This window comes from Lepisma saccharinum, chromosome 24 (genome assembly GCF_977018435.1).
Source record: "Lepisma saccharinum chromosome 24, izLepSacc3.1, whole genome shotgun sequence".
Taxonomy (NCBI): domain Eukaryota; kingdom Metazoa; phylum Arthropoda; class Insecta; order Zygentoma; family Lepismatidae; genus Lepisma; species Lepisma saccharinum.
The window spans coordinates 23,882,759-23,905,205 of record NC_139252.1 but is presented as its reverse complement, the minus strand read 5'-3'; the positions used below and the strand labels follow the sequence as shown (position 1 = coordinate 23,905,205).

Here is a 22,447-nt window from a genome sequence, read left to right as displayed (position 1 = left end):
ACATAATACACGAAAGTCCACCCTTTGTTACACCTTGTGAACAATAGGTAAAGAGCAAAGTGAGCTAAATTTGTCTCTTGTCGGTGGGTGGTCCGAAATTTAGAAAAAAATGTACGTTTCAGTCAGTGCAATTCGTTTGTTTTAATAGAGAATGTAATTTTCTGAAGTGACAGATGCGAAAGATCTTGTGTTTATAGGATGCAATAATAATAATATAATCACTCCATTTTTCTATTGCACAATCAATGATGAAGGACGAATTGTTTTATTTTACTTGGCACTTTTTGCCACTTTTGGCTAATTTTGAAGACGAAGAAAAATGGTGGTAAGCTATATACGACATAGATAAGGGACAATCACCAATACATATTGACAGAACACAACCACAAGCCCCATAGAGGAATATACTGCCCATGGATTCAGACACCCCTGAATAATGGAGTCCAGTGAGGTTGACATTTGGGTGTCTTGAGAAGGGGTCACTCCTTACACCCCGCACAATCATTTATGAACATACCACAATATTTAGATGAACATAACAAATAATAAAAACAAAGGAACCTCGTGTTTGATACCCAGTGGATGCACATAGTGGTTCAGATCCCACTTTAAACTGTAGGCCCAGTCCCGATTAGCCTATCTGTGCATAAGTGTACTTAAAACAATAAATCAATCAATCAATCTTTTTGTTAATGTATAAATTACTCATTTTACTATTTATTTATTTTGACATTAATTGTCTAGCTAGAACACCACTCGCTGATAAAAATAATAGTGGTCTTAAGTAAGTAGGAGGAGGAATGTGTTTTGTTAAATGAATATTCTTGCACCATCTCTTTACTGTTCATATAAGTAAGGTAAAGTTCCCATTGCGCATTTCACCGTGCCATTAACCCCACATCTTTGATCTCGTCATTTTAGATGTGTCATCAGCATCACGCTCCGGCCAACTTAGCCCACCCCAAGAGTTGTCCCCAAGAACCCATTTATTTGAGGCTGGGTGAACCCAGAGTCGCTTCATGCAGGGACAAGGCCGGAAAAATTCCGACCTTAGATCACCCACATTGGGAATCGAACTCTGGTCTCGTAGCAGTCAAACGCCCTACCGACTAAATCACTGCAGCTCCCTGCCTCTATTCACATAATAATCCATAATTATTACAAGTATTACCTATTCTGTATCTATTTTTTTCTAAGTTATTTTCTGCCACTTTTGGCTAATCGCGAGGATGAGTGATAATTGGATAAAATTGTTGAAGAACACTCACGCCCAGGCTGGGATTCTGACCCGGGAACTTCGTTGGTGATATCTAAAGTCGACCACTTTATGCGCTCTTTGTCTTATAATATAGTATTATTAGCAGATATTGTAGTATCAAGACATTTTTTGATATTCTTATTACTTGTGATACAATTGACCAGCATCCAAGAACCCTTCCCGAATATATTTCTAGATAAGTGCCTACGTCCATGCCATGCCCCAAAAATAAAGTGAAGAACATAATGAATCAAATATTTTGTTGTAACTATTGAAAAATATTGACACGTCGTCATTGTTTTCAAATGACTTTGTCAAAGCAGAGAGAAAGCTTGCTTCCGCGGTGACGTCACAAGTTTACAATCCCCGCTCCCCACGAAAAAGAGGCTGTTATGGTCAGACCTCTTGAAACGGGGTAGGAGAAAGTCTTCATGGACCTTGGTTCTATGGTGAGGAGTTGTACTTGAGACCGTACAATCGTCTGACTGACTATCGTCAAACTGCTTGGCTTGGATCAGAATCATGAAACGGACTGCCTGACAATTGTTTCACCAGGTCGTACTGTCAAAAGCTCACTGACCCCTCACCCCCTGACTTTGTGGACTTGTGCTCTTTGGTTCCTGCTTCGTGATATGCCAGGCCACATGCGCCGATCTTGCATTGTGAGGATTTCTTTTTAGACAGCAAATAAAAGCACTCTATGCAATTTATTTTTCTTCTTCAACTGAAAGGAAGGTGACAGTGTGGTATTTCAGCAATCCAAAATACCATCAAAAATGAGCTGATGATTACACACACCCAAGAAAAAATATTTGGCTGCTTCTGAAGCCTGCAGGGAGGATGTCGTTGACAGCAGAGGTGACTACTTTGTTGAAAACTTCAATTTCATTTTCTTTATGTACAGTCCTGATAATTTTCTAACATAGTATGTTTAGGGAATAAAAGATGTGACATATGCACCCATAAGCAAATTACTAACTTTATCAGCCAGACTCACTGATATGGTTGTATTAATTTCAGTGGTCCTGCCACCATCCACTTGGGATCTTGGTGCTCCGCTGCTTTGGCCAGTTTCCCTTCATGTCACTATACGTGCTGGTGTAGTCAGTTCGTCTGCTGCGTTAATTGCGCATGCTGGCTGGGTTTCAGTTGATGCAGTAGTGAGAACCAAATATGATGTGCATGACTGCTGTCAATGTTTAGCTCATGTGGAAAGTACATAATTCTGTGCGTCTCCTTGATTTTGGTGTCACTTAGAGTGTGTAATGTATACCTGACTGAAACATATTTGACATTGTGCTTGTTGAATTTGAGGTGTGAGGCTAGTCTCGTGGTTGACTGGGATTTTTTAGCACCTGTCAAGTGCTGTTGTGTACTGATGTCACTGATGGCTCTAATAGATATATCAATGTAATGTGAGTTGCAATCACACTGGGCATCATATACTCCTGGGTTGTCAGGAGGGAAAGGAAATATTGTTTAGTGCCGTGGCTAATTTGGCCACTCATTTGTGTGCTAATTTGATGCCGAACTGCCTCGGGATCTTGGCAAGGTAATTGGATTTGGTATGGCAGTAAGAGAAGGCAATCCATTTCATTTTATTTTTGCTTGTTTGCTGTTGGATTTGCATCTCTGCTGTACTGCACCATGTTGATAGTTGATGCAGTGTGTGGTCCTCCCCGAATGACGTAGTGGTAGCATCACCACCTTGTAATCAAGCTCTCCCGGGTTTGACACCCAGTGGTGGCACATAGTGGTTCGGATCCCACTGTAGGTCCAGTCCCAATTGGCCTTACTGTGCATAACATGCACTTAATACACCAACTCAATCAATAAATGCTGCACTGTGTAACCATTCTTTAGCCCTTTGTCTGTGATAACTTCTTCTCTTAGATCTTCTTCAATCTTCTTCACTTGAGAAAGAGAAAGCTCTCCAGCAAAAGTTTAGCCACACATTCGGCATCAAACTAGTACACAAACCTGCAACCAAAATAGCCAATCTCTCTCTTTTTCTTTGGACCGTTTCAATTGTATCTTTGAAGGTGATAATATGCTGGGACAAATGAGCTTGCATGCCCCAGGAGAAGAGGAGAAAACTATAGATGTTGAAGAAGTTAGAAATGTTCGACAAGAAGAGACTCAAGACAGAGATACCCAAGAAACTACAATGGGTACCCAAGAAACAAATGATGTGCCGCCAATATTTGAAGGTAGGTCTGTAATTTGTTTAGCTTCTGTAAACAACTCTGAACTAAAGGGTGTTCCGTATAGGATGCCGAATTTGAATCGAGTGCTATTGTTTTGTTTCAAGGTTGGCAGACCTGTTCTTACCAATGTTGGTATCTGTTGTCAATTGTTTGACTCGTTTGTTGTGGTTACGATATGAAACTCCATGAAAAATTACCGCAATGAGTGATCTCTTTGCACAGTAACCAGGAAGATGGCCGGCAAGGTCATGTGATCTTACACCCTGTGATTTCTTCTTATGGGGGTTTGTGAAATCACAGGTTACGCCAACAAACCACGAACCCTTTTGGAACTGAAGGTGGAAATCATATGGGTGATTGGAGGCATCGGGACAGACATCTGCGAGAGGGTTATCAATAATTTTGTGGAGCGTATAAATGCATACAGACTCAGTAGGGGTGGACATATACCTGACATTGTCTTTCATTCGTAAATGGGAGATGTTACTGCTTACATATATGTGAAATATAACTATTTTCATGATATTTTCCTTATTTTTATTTCTAATTTGGCATCCTATACGGAACACCCTATATTTTCTTTCTTATCCAAACACATCATTGAAACCAACCACCAATTGCCATCTCATTGTGTTTCCTTTTTAGTACATGCCAAAAGAAAAATATAATGGGATGTTAAGGAAGGGGTACATGTGATTAAAAAGTCCAAATAACCTCAGCAACAACTTATGTGAGAATCTTTATTTGTCTTGGTTCAATACAATCGAATTGAAAAACCTATCCTCTTCTGACATCAACCGGAACAAGCCGATATTTACCAAGGACTGCAATGGCATCTTTCTACAGACACAGCAGAATTTCTGCTTCTTCTTTTTCTCTGTTTCTCAACAGCCCTGATGATGACTCTGGGATGGAGTTCAAAGTTTGGACAGACTTTTAAAGTATCTTTTATCTTGTTATTTATTTGTTTTGTGTGATGTTTAACAAAAATGTTGCCGGCATGTGGCCTAAAATGTTTTTTTATTATATTAATAGGTGTAAAACCAAAAATTGTGGGTTAATTATTTCTGTTACATGCACAGTGTCTCCCCGGTGCCATAGTGGTAACGTCTTCGCCTTGTAATCAAGGGGTCCCGGGTTTGATACCTGGTGGAGGCACATAGTGGTGCGGATACCACTTTAAACTGTAGGTCCAGTCCCGATTAGCCTATCTGTGCATAAAGTGGACTTAAAACAACAAATCAATCAATGTGACATATACACAGTTTTCTTTTCAGTCACCTGATCAAATACATTTGAGGAAGTGAATAAACCATTCATGTTCTTCAAAGAGCATTTGCAACTTTATATCAGTATTTGCAAAATGTCATATTAGTCCATAGGGGAGCCTATCCCTCCCCCCTCCTCCCTGCAAAATCAATGGTGCATCCCCAAAGATCATTATAACCGCCAAACTATTTATTTAATTATGACAACATTTCTCTTACTATCCAATTGTTTCATACCCATTCTTTAGCTTTACTGAACACTTTACTTGATATACTCCCCTAAATTTTTCCTTTTCTTCATCCAATGAATTAAGTATGGTGAACCTAGTAGCAAAAGTGACTTGGAACCAGCTAAGGTAGATTCCCCCTCCCCTCCACCACCCCATTGCACATATTCAGGTTAGCTACTCACCGGGAATTCTGTGTGAATTATTGGCTCCGAGAATTATGCGTAAATTTTTCTCCGTAGACATGAAAAATTGCAACTTTTATTAATCCAAATCCCATTGAATTTAAACATATTTATTAATGCTCTGAGGCAAGTTTTTCACAGTTTAGATTTTATTTTTATTGAGAAGGAAAAGAAAGATGCGCGGAAAATAAAACAGAATTCTCTCAGTCCGTTTAGTTTACTTTGTTAGTGTCCTTTGCAGAGCAATCTATCTGACTGACGGAAGATTATTGCAAGATAAGATATCTTGGAGTTGATTAGTTAAATTTGAGTTTGAAATTCTTATACAATTCACAATTTTTCGTAGATTAGTATATCCTGTAACATTTGTCACTTGTGTTTGTACATGGTTTTCGAGTCTGAGTATGTGAAATGGTAAACGTAAACTCTGCACTTCAATTAAATATTTTAAATCTTGTATATACGTACCATTTGATTGAATTGAATTAGAATTTTTGGATATATTGTTAATATATTTGTGTGTGTGTGTATGTGTGGTGAGAGAGGTAAAGAGGGGGTTGAAGCAATGCTTCAATTTTTGGAAAGTTCGCCTTGAAAACGTGGAATTTTATTTGAATTTTATCATGGTCCTAGAGTGGCCACCGTGATATTGCAGCATTGTGCCAAGGTGTAAACTTTTTTAGATAGAAAAATATGTATATGTTGAGTTTTGTATTATTTCAATAAAAAAATCTCTTCCAAAAGTTTTGATGGTGCGTCCGTGACATTGTCTTCCCTGTGGGCACTCCTGATATTCCTAGTATAAACATATGAACTCTTTTTCTAAATTTTGAATTAGTTTCTTGGTATGTGTAAGCCAATAGAAATGCTTCTTGTTTTACAGGTCTCAAGTTTCTGGTTATTGGGTTTGATGAAGAAAGTGCAGTTAACATTGTAGAATTTATAACTTCATTAGGAGGAAATGTCGTGTCGAGAGGATTTCGTGGAATTCCAGACTACGGAGTTGTTCCATTAGAAGGTGCACAGTTGGACTGTACAGTCAATGAAGTAGTAACAGAATTGTGGGTGGTAAGTAGCCCTATAGTTTAAAAGTTAAACTGAGATAATTACCATATTTACGAATGTATAATGCACACCTGGTTTTCGATGGGTAAAAGCAACAAACAATTATATCTCGTATATAATGTGCAGTAAATTTAGGTTCAAGACATGGCTTTCTTAGTTGTAGCTCGTAAAGCTGTTGCTATGCCAATCAAGAGTGAATGTCATCATACCTATTCAATGAGTCACCAACCCACACCAGTTCCCCCTCTTCCTCCACTGTGTTTATCATCCCAATGCTTTCACTTCTGTAACCATGTTTATTCCGTAGTAAAAGAAAGCAAAATCAAAATTATGTCATGGATTTGCAGCGCTCGGAAAGTTATTTTCTATTATTTCTCACCCGACAAGTACTGCTGATACACATCCCTAGTGACAGGAGGTGCATGCTCGAACGCTGACAGAATGGCTCCGTGTTTCTCAGTGTCGCAAAACTTTCCATTACAAAGTGAGAAATAATGGGAAATGTCCACTTCACTTTTATAGTGTTTTTTTCTTTAATTATTATTACTAAAGAAATCAAACCTGGCAATTTGTATTTGCGCCTGTTGATATATATGAGTGTTATATGCATTCACATAGTGAGAACATGTGTAGCTTTAATGTTGACTGTCTGATTTAGTCCATGCATAATATTCACCACAGTTTTTGGGGACAAAAATTTGGATAAAAGTGCACATTATACCTGAGTAAATGTGGTATATGCCTTAGAAGTGACCGGATACAATTAATCTCTCTTGTATGTGTGACATACAGACTGACCGATATCATTCGGGTTAATGGTATCACAGTCTGCTTGTAGAATGGAGTATTAGGATCCATAAAAATGCTGAATTAATTCATTCCATGCTCTATGGCTGTGGTGGTGAATGCAATGAATACGACGATATCGTCAATGATAAGAGTCTATCGGTGACTATGATAATGCAGATGTAAGAGAAAGTAATTCAGAGACTGAACTGTAATATGATTCCAATTGCAATGATATTTATAAGATAACTGCATTTTCCTCCCACTTGGACAGGAGAAACAAATCGCAAAAGTGGTTTCATTTTACATGGCTGATCAGCATTGCAGTGAGAATTCATCAATTACACAGTTCACTAGTTCAGTTCTTTATTATTGATTTTTCTGTTGCTTACATTTAAATGTTCATATCTTTTTTTTTTTTAAATTATGTTGCAAAGTTTCACATACTTTTCTGACTGTTGATTGATTTTTCCATCTATATCCTGTTCCATCTATCTCTAGAGCAGGCAAAATAAAATAAGTGTCTGCGCAAGTAGTGATGCGAGATGGCTCCACCAATGAGCACATGAGAGGGAATGGAATTGCATGGAGGGGGGGACAGCAACTACAGTTACCAGCCTTCGCAGCAACATGTACTGCTAAGCTCTGCCCACTCGATTTCCTCCCCTTGTCTGACGCTATGTGTAGCCTTGTTCCAGAGATAACGGACAGGGTATAATTAAGTAATAGCAAAATTTATCTTTCAAAATCGTTATGAAAGGATAAATTTGGGTATGTTAATTATGGAAAGGTATTGGTGTTAAAAATGCTTGAAAATCTAACAGAGTACGATTTGTACAAGTGTTCTCGTTTACCAGCCAGCACTTTTTTGAAACACATTGTCAGGAAAGCTACAAGTCTTATTTTCTAACAGAGTACTTTTTCCTTTAACAGGAAGATTGTTTTGAACAGAAGAATCTTCTTGCTGTTGAATATTATCATCAGCCAATAACTTATGATCCTGATATAAAACCACTCGAGGGCTGCGTCATTGGTACAAGCACCTATACTGGGAAGGAAAGACTTTACATAGCAAATGTTGCAGTATGTCTTGGTGCAGTGTAAGTATTACATTTCCATGTAAGTAAATTTCTTGTTCATGATTACATCAAAAAGTTCACATTGTATAATTTTTCATGTATGTTTTTTTAACATATACGTAGAAATTAACTTGAAATGAAGCATTTGCTGTAGAACCCTGAAAGAATATTTGAAATTTTATATTGGATCGGTAAAATATTGGTTATTGGCATTGGTAAATCTTATATTGATACTTTATCAGTTTCAACCAAATTTCATCTCTGTGCATCCATAATTGGAATAATTTTAATCAATAATCCGCACTACTTATAATTATAACTATGTTCAGTCGTTGGTATTCTATTTGGTGGGAAACTTTCAGAGTAACTGTTCAGCCCTATCATATAAGGTGTTTCACAAGTCTCTCTGGTATTTTGGAAGAGGGTAGCTCACCCATGGGGGTGATAGCATGTCGGTGAAAAGAGTAAATATCAAAGTTTTTAACCTATTCTATAAAACCTACAGCTGTCAATCCTGTAATCTAGCCTCAACCACACACATTCCAAAATATCAACGTTTATGGTAGCATTAACACATTCGGGTCTGGCCTCATAATACAGCATTTTTACCTCTGGTCTGCAGTTTTTGGTAGTTTTCAAAAAATCATAGAAAAAATATTTTTAATTTGTTTTTATTAGCTACATATTTCTTAAATCTACAAGACTTCCTCTTTTCAATTAACAAAAATTTGTTAAATTTTCTTTTCATTTTCAGACATTTTTTAATATTTTTTTCAGCAATGTTTTGTGAAGAAGAAAAAAGTACATCATTGTAACAAATGTTAATATAGAGATATTTTAAGTTCGTAATCTGGAAATTTGAATAATTAACTACATAAACTATCAATACATCTTTTGAATCTTGCATAAGAATACTTCTTATGTGCACATAACAAAAAATAATTACAAATTACAAGTAATTATCTTTTGTATGAAAAAGTTGCTGCAGGACACGACCAGACGATGTATCAGTTGGTTCTGCCTCATCTGTAAAAATTAAACAAATAAATGAGGATGTGATATACTCTATTCAGTAAAAGATCCATTTTCTAACTATGGTGCTGGGAACTGTGAGTATATTGTTCATGGGTTGTATGAAAAAACTGAATACTTTTCAACTTTTTGCAGCATGTGCTTCATGTAAAAAGAAATGCATAGTATCTGCTCATACAAGTAGTACCGACTCAAGTGGTGAGTATTCAGTCTTCACCAAGCTATAACGTCCTTCGTTTCCCCCAATCTGAAAGAAAACCACAACCATAAATGTAGGGGTGTAGCGGACACCAACAAAGGAGGGCTAGTTTGGAGTTTCCAAGCATCTTGCCATTACCATCCTTGCTCCATTGAGCATTTTTTGAGACTGAAAATAGCAAATGTTGCAGTATGTCTTGGTGCAGTGTAAGTATTACATTTCCATGTAAGTAAATTTCTTGTTCATGATTACATCAAAAAGTTCACATTGTATAATTTTTCATGTATGTTTTTTTAACATATACGTAGAAATTAACTTGATTAATTAATTAATTAATTCCCAGCACCATAGTTAGAAAATGGATCTTTTACTGAATAGAGTATATCACACTCCCCTCTGAAAATATTCGGTTCAGTCCCTTTCTTTTTTAACGTTTTGTGTCTTCATCCCTCCCTCATATTCGACTGTCAACTGTAGCACGCATTGTGGTTTCAACAAGAAGAGGTATGGGGTAAGGACACTATAATGTGGCGAGTTCTTTACACACACCTTTTGCTATGAGAGTCATTCTCAGAAATAGAGGTGGTGTTTACATACAAACACATACAAATGTGAGCATGTCTATATAAATGCATGTCAAGAGGCCATGAAAGGATATGAGGAGTCACCAGGTTGGATACATGTGTAAAGGTCAACTTTATCCACATGAAATTGGATCATGCACACACTTCATTGGCTCTGCTACCATTGAGGTGCTTGCCTGTGAACACCATCTCATTTTTATTATTGAAACCTAATTTGTGCATCTCTTCAGTTGTATCAACTTGTTAACTTACATATTGCATTTGTTCTTGATAGTGCCCAAGATGTTTTTGCAAGGAAGGACAATCTAGAGAGGGAAGTGTATGGTTCTACTCACTTGATCTGCCCTGAACCATCTGGTCAAAAATATAATGCAGCAATTAAATGGACGTTGCCGGTAGTGTCCAAAGATTGGCTGTTAACATGTTTACGTGAAAGACAAAGAGTGTCTGAGGAGTCATATTTGATTGGAGACAGTAAATTACCAGCAGGTATGTTTAGAATGATTAACTCTGTAAATTGGTGTAAACCTATTGAGTTCAATAATAAATAAATAAATAAATAAATCTTAATAACAGTATATGTATGGTATTGATATATTGTGTATAAATTCTGTCTTCCCATTTCCAGCTCTTAAATTCATATTTTAAAGCTTTCCTGGTAATGAATAATGAAGTGACTATAATTAACAGATAATAAATATTTCTAGAACACACATATATTTCTCTCTCTCTCTCTCTCTCTCTCTCTCTCTCTCTCTCTCTCTCTCTCTCTCTCTCTCTCTCTCTCTCTCTCCCCTCTCTCCCTCCCTCTCTCCCTCTCCCTCCCTCTCTCTCTCCCTCTCTCTCTCCCCCTCTCCCTCCCTCCCTCTTCTTTAATTTTACAACATTGTAAGGAGATATGTATTTTGAGATTAAATGATTATCTCATGTGACATGAATATTTTAAACCAAACTTGGGTAGATGGAAAAGTTATGTATTAAAGTTTATAATTATTCTGAACTACTTTGAATGGTTACAATTTAGAAAAATGGGTGGGATTCCGTAAGAATATCATCGTTGTAATTGTCTCAGCCCATTTTTTTTAAGTACAGCTATACTTTACATATCCTGGGTTTGTAAAATATATGTCTAAATAAACAATTTGTTGCCTAAAACAAAACTCATTATATTAATTAAGATGAATTAACCATTCATATTAGAGAAGATTCCCAATTTTATATCTGATCTGTACAATATTGGTTTTCAGTATGAGTAAAGTTTATGTGATTACTTTATTGGCATCACCAAAATTTTTAGATCTGTCTGTGCCAACGTAGAAAAGTATTACTGTATATTGGATTGAGTTATTAATCGAATCATGGTAAAGATATATGGGTATTACACTGTACATTGAGCAATGAAAGAAGATTAGCCCGTAGTTATTAATATTATTTATCAAATGTAATTTTTACTTAGAAATATTCTAGATTCACACATGAGGTAATAAAATATATAAATAGATGTTAAAATCCACTTTTCACAAAATTTTGCATGTTTTCCATTATTTCCAATATATTCAGACTACAAAAGTATTGATTAGCATTTTTTTGTGGAATGACCAGATTCCAGGAAAGAATTATATGGTGTCAGCTTAAACACCAAACTTGTATCATTAACCCACTTTTTTAATTGAGCTAATGTACTAATATATTGGTAAATGCCAATATGAGTGGTATATCTGTATCAGATTTGGACCATATTAGTAAAAGTAAATAGTTGCTCAAGAAGTGACCTGCTACCCCATTTTCATAGGAAGATAATCTTTCATATTATAACATAGTGACTTCTTGTAGAGATATCAACTTTTTTATTCTTTATGACATCCACTTGACAGATATAAAAGACTAATAAATTCAGTACTATAGAAAACGAAACTCTGATAGAATATAGATTGTTAAATATAAATGCTACCATTTACAGTGTGCAATACTTATGAACTACTTCTTGCCTAAATGTACAGTCAATTCTCGATTCTACGACCCCAGGTATAACGACCCTCTCGAAGTAACGATCCTATTCCCGGGAACCGTGAAAAATTTAGAAAACATTAGAAAAATTTGGAAAAAAAAGTTGAAAAATTGAAGGAAATCGGCCGAAAAATGCGTTGTTTTTGCCTCCACTCATTCCCTTTACAAGCGCTCTACCGCTGACAATTGGGTCTGAACTAAAAATAGACACCACCACACCATGCTTGAGTGATATCCAATAGCACTTGACCTCTGCCCTCCCCTCCCTCAAGTGCACCAATGTTACCCGACGGCTGCTACCCAACATGCCAGGCTTGTTTTGCCAGGCTTGCTCTTGGATACGCGAGAAAAGAAAATCGAATGTGCTTGGATGTTATTTTAAATCGACTTGACTTGTTTCCTTGTCCTAAGAGCTGCTGAAAACTCGCGGAGGAGGGGGGGGAGCAGCCTGAAATGACTGCTGGACTTGCAGACTTTGCCAATGCGAATGGCAGGTCAAGCTCTTTCATCGATAAATACACCACCTTGAGAGATAAGATCACAGGAATGTTCGAAAATACAGATGCGTGGCACCTGGAAGTCTGGCCCATCTGTCCAGCTCTGACCTAGAGTTCAGCAGGTTCCCGTGAGTGAACAACTCTCGGCCTTGTAGACGACAACTTCTGGTAATAGCTTTCATTCAAAAAGTTCTTTGTTCCCTGCAACACTTCATAAAAAGCGAAACTTTTAGAGATAATCAAAACCACATTGGTGAACTAAAGATCATCAACCCGCTTAATGCTTTGTCATCCAGGTTTCCACAAAAGTTTACTTCGATCTTACGTGCATCATAACTCCCGTTTCCCACTTCATATGTTTTCCTAATTGTGTCTATGTCGTAATATCTGCCAGAAAAGTGTTCCGTTGGCTGACTGACTTCTCCCTCTTTTCCTGTCAGCAAACTTAGAGGTGGGGGGGGGGGTGCGATGCAGATTGTTTCAGCCACGATTTTCTTGCTGATGTGGGCTGATTACAGGCGAGGGTGGAAAAGGACCCACCCCTCTTCCTTTCCTTTGACGTCTAAAATGGGGCAACCAGTTCTGGATATATTCTTGAAAACGAACAAAAACCATAGAACAAGTAAAAAAAAAAGTGACCCAACTCCCTTTCCCCGCCACTGGTGTGCATGGCAATGTTGATAATTGCAGAATTGTTTTTTTTTTTTTAATGCTGTTGTCTGCATACAAAATATTGCTCGTATTATTGTCTGTTGCATGGTAAAACGTAAAGCAAGGGTCATTTCTTTCTTCTTTACACTGCTGTTAAAAGTTCCATCTTCGACAGTTGCGTTATCTTTAAAATGCTGGGATTTTTCTCTTCCGCCACCTGTTGCTCGCTTCCAGCCGGTCTCCTTGTTTTTACGATGCAGCTGGCGCCAGTGTTTTGTCTAGCGTCTGCAAAGCTCTTGCTTGCCGATAACAGCGATGACTCATCCAGCGTGAAGGAAAAAGTTATTGTTTTGAATCTCGCAAAGCTGTTTTGATTTGACGATAACGAAATTCAATCTCCAGAAAGGAAAACAAGAGTTAAAATAACTTCATGTTCTGCACCTTCTGATAAGCAAATCTGCAAATTTAATTTGCATCCGCTTTTCTTCAGAACCATTCATGTGGAGGGAAAAAAAATAGTTCAATGTAGGGATGGTCGCTGAGACCGATTAAAAATACATTATTCAAGGGGAAAACGTTTGGAGGGGTGGGTGTTTTTTACATCGAGAATGCTCCTAAATCCAACATTAAATCGTCGATTAACGTGAGAGTAAATAACGATCTACCATTTTGATATGTGAAAATGCGCAGTTTCATAAAGCTTGTTTTCAGTTCATTTTATGCTGATGGGCTAATCGGGACTAAGTATACAGTTTAAAGTGAAGTTCAATTCCAAACCCGAATGATTATCGACTGCCACGCTGTTTAATGACGTGTCCTAGAATACGCATTGGGTGAAAACCGATCGCAAGTTGCTAGTTTCCTTTTTCACGCTGGATTACAATGCAAGCCAAGGAAGGAGTTTGGACTGCTCCCTTGAATGGGGAAGGAGGTTGAATGAAGTTGGTTGAAGCAAAGAAAAGTTACTTTTTTGTACGATGTATTTTACACAGCCGAACCAGAACGAAAATTACAGCCCTGCCTTTATTTTTTTGTCTGGTACCTAGAGAGGTTGTGTTGTTTCTCCCGAGAGATCTAATCTTACCAGTTAATCTTGTAACAGACAATGCTCCAGTAAACCCTTATAAAATCCAACATTTATTCTGCCCGATTATCTCCCGACTTTTGCTGGCACCAGTCTGACTGGTGTCAAGGTTCTTCGAGTTTCGCTTGCAATAAGCTAGAGATAGTTTTCCTTTCCATTGGTCTCAGTGCAAACGGGTTTCTCATGAACTAGAATTGTAAGAATTTCCTGGAAAAGCAACGACTGTGCACAATTGAAAGAAAGTAACATTATTTTAAATTCTCTTTTGTGAAAACTTTTTCATGTTCTATTTTCCTTCTCACAACATGCATCCTGTGCATAACAGGTTGTATAACTACCAGGATAAATGGTGTTACCAACGCCTAGGCATCTTTGTGTCCATTTGAGCTCCTTTAAGCTGCAAATTGGTGCAAATTCCAATAACGACCCCTTTGAAATAACGACCCTTTTCCCGGGAACTGTGAAAGGTCGTTGAATCGAGAGTTGACTGTATGTAGATAAGTGTATGTATGTTGTCATGTGTTACATGTATATAATATGTGTTGCGCTTGAATGAATATTTGTTTGTATATTCCATGTAATTTGTATTGTGTTAACTAAACGCAGTCTACACCTTCTGTAATTGGAGGTTCAGTACTCTGTAGAAGTGCAAAGCATAAATAAATAAATATGCTTGTATGTGTGTATATATAAGCACATACTCGGTGAATTCATAACGATGAGAAAGACGAAATTTAAAGTGTTCCTGTACAAACACATTTCATAATAATTTCACATGTCCTCTTGTGGGAAAAATTCTAAAAAATTGTCACTGCTAATATGTGTAAATGTGCAGTTATACCATATTGTGTCACAACCCCTCACCACTGGAGCAGCCAATTACTGCCGGAGTAGGTACTCAGTGTGTGTACAGGTTCTCAGCCTTTTGTTCATCCAAACATATATCATTTTAAATTTGAACACCAATACCATTCCTGCATCTTGATAGTCTCTGAAACATTTAAAAAAACAAATTGTCAATTCATTATGACAAAATATGGTTAAATTGCAATTTAAATATAATTCATAATTGGGAAAAGAGACATGGTAGTATATAAATACGGAGAAGCTAGTACTTACTTTATTCACCAACCTGTTTTTCTTCTTTGTTCTATTAATTGCTTGGTGTGCATGTTTTGTGTTGCACATCAAATACCATAGCCATAAAATTCAAAATTACAAATCAAACACACTGCCCACAGACACCAAAATCAAGGAAACGCATGCCATAATGCACTTTCCGCACGAGCTAAACATCGATATCAGACAGGCACACCACACTTGGATTCCCCTACTACAACAGTTAACACCGGGAAATAGCAGACGACATGGACGCAGACGTGCAGTTAACAACAGCACACCTAGCGGCAGCCGGAGAACTACAAACAAAAGACTCACACCAAGCAACAGCAACAACAAGTTCCAACGAGGATGGTTGCAGTGGCCACTGAAATTAATGGAACAAAGAAGAAAAAACATTTTTGCGAATAAAGTGAGAACTAAGCTTCTCCGTATTTAAATATAATATTGGTGAATTTTGACATTATTGAATAGAGGATTATAGAAGTAATGTCATACTTTGTCATCTTTCATGAGAAGAAAACAGTGTAATGAATGTTGATATTTTAATAGTTTTAAAAACTTTGAATTCAATATATCATTAATCTTTCTTTTCCAGAGAAATCCTCCTCATCATCATCATCATCAAAAAGCTCAAAGTGTGAGAAGAAAAGAAAAAATACTGAAGACACTAGTGGCGACGAAAATGACATGACAAAGAGAATTGCTCCCGACAAAACAATAACAAATTTATCTCTCGTTGAAAACAAACCAAATAATACTGCTCTAAAGCCAGTGAACACTACTGTTGATCGCAAGAGGAACTTATACACCACAGTTCTTGCATCAAAAATTAATAGTCCTCATGACATGGCACCGGTTAAAAATAATGATGGCACTATAAATCAAATGAATACATCTAATGCAAGCCTGAATAGTACATTCCATACTCCTAAAGTGGGACATGTTTCCACTCCGGAAACGCCTTACGGTTGTACATTTGAACCTAACCCTTCAGGTGAAACTCGAAAAGCTTGGAAAAGGTGGTTGGAGCAAGTGCCTGAATTTGAAAAGGCAACACCACCTCCTCCAGCGAAAAAGCCTTGTGGAACTGTAAGTATTTGCTCCTTTTTTTTTTTTTTTATGGCAATATTTGAAAATTGTTTAAAAAAATTCTGAATTTTTCGAACAGGTGTTCTCGGGTTACCAGCCAGATTAAATTGGCATTGGCTTCCAAAGTCAGGACTTACGGAACACAGCATCACCGAGGGACACAGGATTTTTTTTATTTCATGGGAAAGTACCAATCTCAACAAGGACGTGGGACTTCAGCTGTCACGCCTGGAACCCATTCCTCCATAAAAATATGACACCAGTCAATGAGAACACCATGTACCACAGCGAGCCAATAGGAAGACAGCTCTGCCCCATATAGTCATATATATAACCTTACACTGTCTCCATTTTTACATTCCCTGAAGATGAGAACAATGTATGCACTCAAAACATTGGAAGCTAACGGCAATTTAAACTGGCTGGTAACACGAGAACACGTGTCACGTCGCCAGGAAAGCTACAATTCCTATTTCTGAATTAATGTTTTTATGTTGCGCTTTGTTGTGAATTCATATATATTTATAAGAAAAGTAAAAGAAAAATTCTGACCTTAGGTCACCCATCCTGCTCGTACATAGCAGTCAGTTTCCAATATTTATATTTAGTCTCAGATTTACAAGCTATGGGACAGATTACATAAATTAAGAGTATTTGAAATTATCATCATTAGAATAATATTTGGATCTAAAAGGGATGAGGAGGGTCAAGTGAGTGGAGAAGGTTATATAATTTAGAACTGCATAATATGCATTCGTGGCATGAATGGAAGAGAAAAGAAGAATTTACAGGATTTTTGTTGGGAGACCTGATGGTAAGAGACCATTAGGGAAACCAAAATGAAGATGGAGGGATAACCTGAAGGAAATCGGTAAGGATGGAAAAGATTGGATTGATCTTGTCCAGGATAGGGACAGGTGGAAGGCTTGTGTTGCTGCAGCCATAAACCTTTGTGTTTAAGAATGATAGAGTGTTAGTTTGAGTTAGTGCTACCATTATCAACTGGTATAGCAAGTTGTTAGCAATTTTACCAATCTATAGTGGAAGCAAGCATTCTTCCAGCATGGGACCAATCTTTCTAGCATTGATGCACTCTTGCCATATTTACCTACAAAGTAACGTACAGTCAAACAGGCCTACCGCTGTCGGCCTGTTTGTGCAACAAGTGGCAACCTTGGAATCCCTCCTCCCTGAAGTGGCCAGCAGGGAAATGCAATCTTGTCAACATAACTATTGTAACTGTTCTGTATAAGGATGTTAGCTTGACTTGGGCATTAATGCACAGTTTCTTTTTCTAAGACAAAACATATATCAAGAACAGTTTTAAAGTATGTATAATTTGGAGTTGACAATGTTTCAAAAACCACTGACTTTCTTTTTTAAGGCACACTGGATGTTCATGATGGATGCGGTAAACGTGGTTTAAGTATTACTTACACGAAGTTTCGTATTTCCGCTTTGCACAATTAGATAGCCATACCCTTAGTGAATGAAGGCAGTGAACCTTCGAAATTAATCGAAAAAATAAACTATCCAATTGTGCGACATGAAACTTTGCATAGGTAACACTGTATGTTGTTTGGTTACATACAAAATTTATTTTCTAAATGAGTTTACATGATTCTGTGATGTATTATTTTCCACACCTTAAGTTATATACTTTAGATTGATTGATTGATTGATTTAGTTTATTTTACTTCGAGTTTTGTGCCTCTTGGCTAATTTGCGAGGATGGGGATGAGTGATGAAATGATGAAATTGATGAATGGACATTCACTTAAAAAACAAACAAGCCCGAGTGGGATTTGAACCAGGGGCCCTTGGCATCGCAGCGCGATGTGCTAACCACTCGGCCACAGGGTCCGGCTTATATACTTTAGAAAACATAACATTAGGGTTTTGGATGCAATGCTAACAGCTAAAAACTTCGCAATGCTGATATTTATGTATGAAATAGTATTAACATTGGAATGAGCCATTGTACGTCATTGCACTTTTTGCCTACAAATGTTAGAATTTTCACATTCAAAACCTGAAATTATACTTGAATTTTATCAAGGTTTTTGGAGTAGCCATGCCATTATAATAATTCTGAGATAATCTCTTATCTAGTAAGCAAAATTCTAAATTTGCTTGTAATATATGCTGCTGTTTTTCACAGAGCTTTTCTTTATTTATTTTTAGCCCCTGTCTGATATAAAAAGGCAACTGTGGTCAAAGATTGATGAATGGAGTGACGAAATGAAACAAAAGGTGATTGCTGGTGGTACAAGGCTGGAAGGTGTTGGTCGGATACCCATAGAAGAATTGATGGGAAGTCAAGATACTCAGGTAAAATTAAATTATGTTGATTGATATGACTGTTTAGTTCATAATTTAAATATGATTGTTGAGAGAACATCTAGAAATTAATTAAGGTACTCACGTTTTCCATGAAGCTGTTTTACATTATTTCCTATTAATTTCGGTAGCCACTGCCACCATCCTCGTTGGAATTCGTTGTGTTGTTGTTTGGTGTGTTTCTGTTGTTTTTCCCTAGATCGCTGCTAGGTGTGCTGCTGTCACCTGTATGTCTGCGTATATGTCGTCTGCTGTTTACTGGTGTTAATTTCTGCAGTATCGGAAGCCAGACGTGGTGTGCCTGACCACTATTCAGTTCATGGTTGTAGTGCATGATGGAGTGTGTTTCTTTAATTTTTGTGTCTATGAGGGTGTGTGCTTTGTATTTGACATGTACTTTCTCAATTTTATGGTTGTGGAATTTGATTTATGGAAAAAGTTATAGGAACAGTACATCAAGAATTCGCTATGTTCTTTAATTAAGAAAGAGTATTTTTGAAAATTAATTAATACTTTGTATAAAATTAATGAATATAAACAAAAAATGCATATTAAGTAATTATCTGCTTTGTTCCTAATTTTATGTACTTCTTCATTGCTCTATACAGGCTGTCCAAGACTTCCTTTCATTTATATGGATCAAGGCGTTATTCTAAACAACTGTAATGGAAAATTTCTTGATATCTGAATGTAGTTAAAATAAAGAAATGTTACATTTATGGACATTTGATATATGGTTAATCCAAAATGGTTATGTGTGTTGTTGACTTGTGTTTTGGAACTGATTCAGAAACCTGTAAACTGTGTAATCCAAGTTTTTTTTTTTCTTCCAGCTCCATTGAGTCTGATATGCAAATGAGAAAAGTTTTCTAAACATTAACTGCTATGAAATTATTAGTGTTCTGTTCATAAATTCAGTGGAACCTGAATTTTACGTTTTTCAGGGAACCAAGCTGAAAGAACTTAAAAAGCAGAAAAATGTAGAATTGAGAAAAATTTTATGACATTTTGCTGTGTTGGAATTATCAAGATTGAATATATAATGTGGGAAAGTAAAATCGGGGTTCTACTGTATGCAGGGTGGTTCAGAATTCCTATTACACACTTCTAGGGCTTGTAGAGGGGACTTAGTAGATCAAGTTTTGATAAGTAATCCACGTCCGGAAACGTACCGTTTTGGTACTACACAGATGACAAGATCACATAATTTCACATCTCCCGCTTCACGGTAGGCAACCCACATTGACAGAGGGTGACGTCTTCAGTCATCTAATGTTGTGTGTGCAGCTTCCAACGTCCTCTGTTTACAATTTGTTTACACAGCACATGTGGTTCCAACATGATGGCACACCAGCACACTTTTCTCATGACGTCTGACAAAATCAAAATCAAACATACTGGGACAGGTAGATAGTAGTGATGGGAAAAGTCGTTCCTTTTGCGGATTCGATTCCTTTCGTTCCGCTCACCTAAAGGAATCGATTCCTCCAACTCGTTCCTTTCGTTCCACTGCAAGTCGGTCCGACTCCGGCCGTCTCGTTCCAGTTCCACCATGATTTTGTTCACTCGTTCCTTTTCGGAATCATGATTCCTGGAATCATTTCCTCTCGTTCCGAGGAACGAGGCTCATGTTTCGTTCCTCCTTGCCAGGAGAGGAGGTGGGGGAAATTGAAAATAATGTAGGAGTTTTGTGGACCTGGTAATATGTGTGACACGCGGCTAAAGGGTGGGCCCATTCAATGTTATTTTGCAGGGTTTTACACTTCGCGGGTGCACTGCTAAACAATGTGAAATTACAAGTACTTTACTTTGAAAGGAGAAAATTATCATCATGCATTTTTTCCCCATTTATTACTGATATTAGCTATAACAAATTGTAATCACACTAAAAGTGATGGAAATAAAGCTAAGAAAAATTTGCCATGTGGTAAAACAAAATCTCTCAAAAAGGCCGATTGCGTGTAATTGACTCGACGTAAATATATCAATACCGGGTTTTTAGAAATATACATTTCTTTTATGTCGACAACAGGAATGATTCATAACTGATATTTTCTTTTTACCTTGTATATATTCTTAATAAAGGTTGTGTAATGGGAGGGAAAGGGGGGAGAAAAATGAACCGTCGAATGTAATTAATAAATTAAATTGTCATGGATGCCAAATTATTACTGCGCTCTTCTCTGAATGTAAATGTATTTTTATTAACTTCAAATACATAGTTACGTCCCTTTCTTTTTAGAATTCGATGTTCTTATGATTCAGATTTCAGCGAACATTTGATTTTACGAAGTGCAGGTGTATCTCAAACACACCCGCACCCTTGCCTCTCTCCAGGCTGTTTGGTCGGAACGATTCGTTCCGACTCCAAATTCTCGTTCCGATTCCAAAAACTCGTACCAAGGCTCACTGACTAGTCCTTCAAACGTTCAGTCACCCTATTGGGGAGCTTGGAGCAAGTTAAAAACTGTAGTAACGCCCTCCATTATATTTGGCTTCTTGGTTGGTTTCTTCTGACCTCAATAGCGGGTGAAGGAGGGAGAGGAGTTTAACCGCAATGAACCCAGCAGGAAACTTTCCTAAAAACGGGAAATTTTGGATCCAAGGAAGGGAAAAAAGTGAAACGTCTAAAATGTGCAAGAAACGGTGGAATTAGACGTCTTGCATTAAATAATACTCATCTTTTATAAACACCTCAAATGTATTTTCTTTCAGTTCGAACTCAGTTGATCGCAGTTAATCGTGATTGAGTTAAAAAGTGTAACAACATTCAAGTAAAGCCGGAGCCTGTGGCTGAGTGGTTAGCACATCGCGCTGCGATGCCAAGGGTCCCGGGTTCGAATCCCGCTCGGACTTGGTTGTTTGTGAATGTCCATTCATCAATTTCATCATTTCATCACTCATCCCCATCTTCGCAAATTAGCCAGGAGGCACAAAACGCAAAGTAAAATAAACTAAATCAATCAATCAACAATCAACATTCAAGTAAAAATATTAATTAACAATAACGACTCAAATAAAGCAGATTTTGTCCAACATGAAGAAAATAAATTAAGTACATACTCAGTGATTCATCCACCTCTACATATCACGGCTATATTTTTTCGCAACAGACCCCCTTTAAATGTATTCAGAATCATCTAATTTGGTAGCCGACTCCCGTGGCGGAGGGGTTAGCACTTCGCGCTAACACTAAGGGGTCCAGGGTTCGAATCCATGGATGTTTGTGAGTGTCCATTCATCACTCATCTCCATGTTCGCAAATTAGCCAAAAGTGGCACAAAAAGCGAAGTAAAATAAAGCAAATCAATCAATCAGTCTGATTTGGTGTTAAATTTGCCTTTACATCATTTACACCCTCCTAGATTAGAAGTTCTGGATAAATCGTGAAAGTATGGATAATTTATTTTCTATTTTATTATTGTATTTCTTGGTTGTGGAAGACCAGGAATTTTCAAGTCGAAAGGGAATTTTTTTGCTACACTGGAGGGAAATTTTTCTCCGAGCCAGGGAAGAATTTTGCAGAATTCACAATGTCCCTGCTGTTTAGCCCAGACCACTCGGAATGGGCAAAATACAACTTTCCTCCTACCCCCCCCCCCCCTCTTCCCTCTCCTCGGAGTGCCTTTTCAATGCTGAGGCAGATAACGGGAAAGTAAGGGAACAAAAGGACAAGAGAAGCAGCTTGTAGAAGTTTCTCGCATGTGTTGACAACGACGCAGGCGCAGTAGCTAAAAACAAAACCGGATTCGATTCCAGCTGATTTC

The 22,447-nt window shown here is 37.4% G+C and overlaps 1 protein-coding gene across 4 annotated transcripts in view; it reads left to right on the top strand.

The window, feature by feature from the left end:
* Positions 1–22,447, top strand: part of LOC145978345 (DNA topoisomerase 2-binding protein 1-A-like) — a 133,439-nt gene that overhangs the window by 71,573 nt on the left and 39,419 nt on the right. For all 4 annotated transcript variants that reach the window (XM_083110939.1, XM_083110936.1, XM_083110937.1 and 1 more), the window contains exons 13-18: positions 3,301–3,468; positions 6,029–6,213; positions 7,930–8,096; positions 10,165–10,379; positions 15,847–16,340; positions 18,525–18,671. In XM_083110939.1, coding sequence (XP_082967065.1) covers positions 3,301–3,468; positions 6,029–6,213; positions 7,930–8,096; positions 10,165–10,379; positions 15,847–16,340; positions 18,525–18,671 — 1,376 coding nt within the window. The remainder of the gene's footprint in view (positions 1–3,300; positions 3,469–6,028; positions 6,214–7,929; positions 8,097–10,164; positions 10,380–15,846; positions 16,341–18,524; positions 18,672–22,447) is intronic.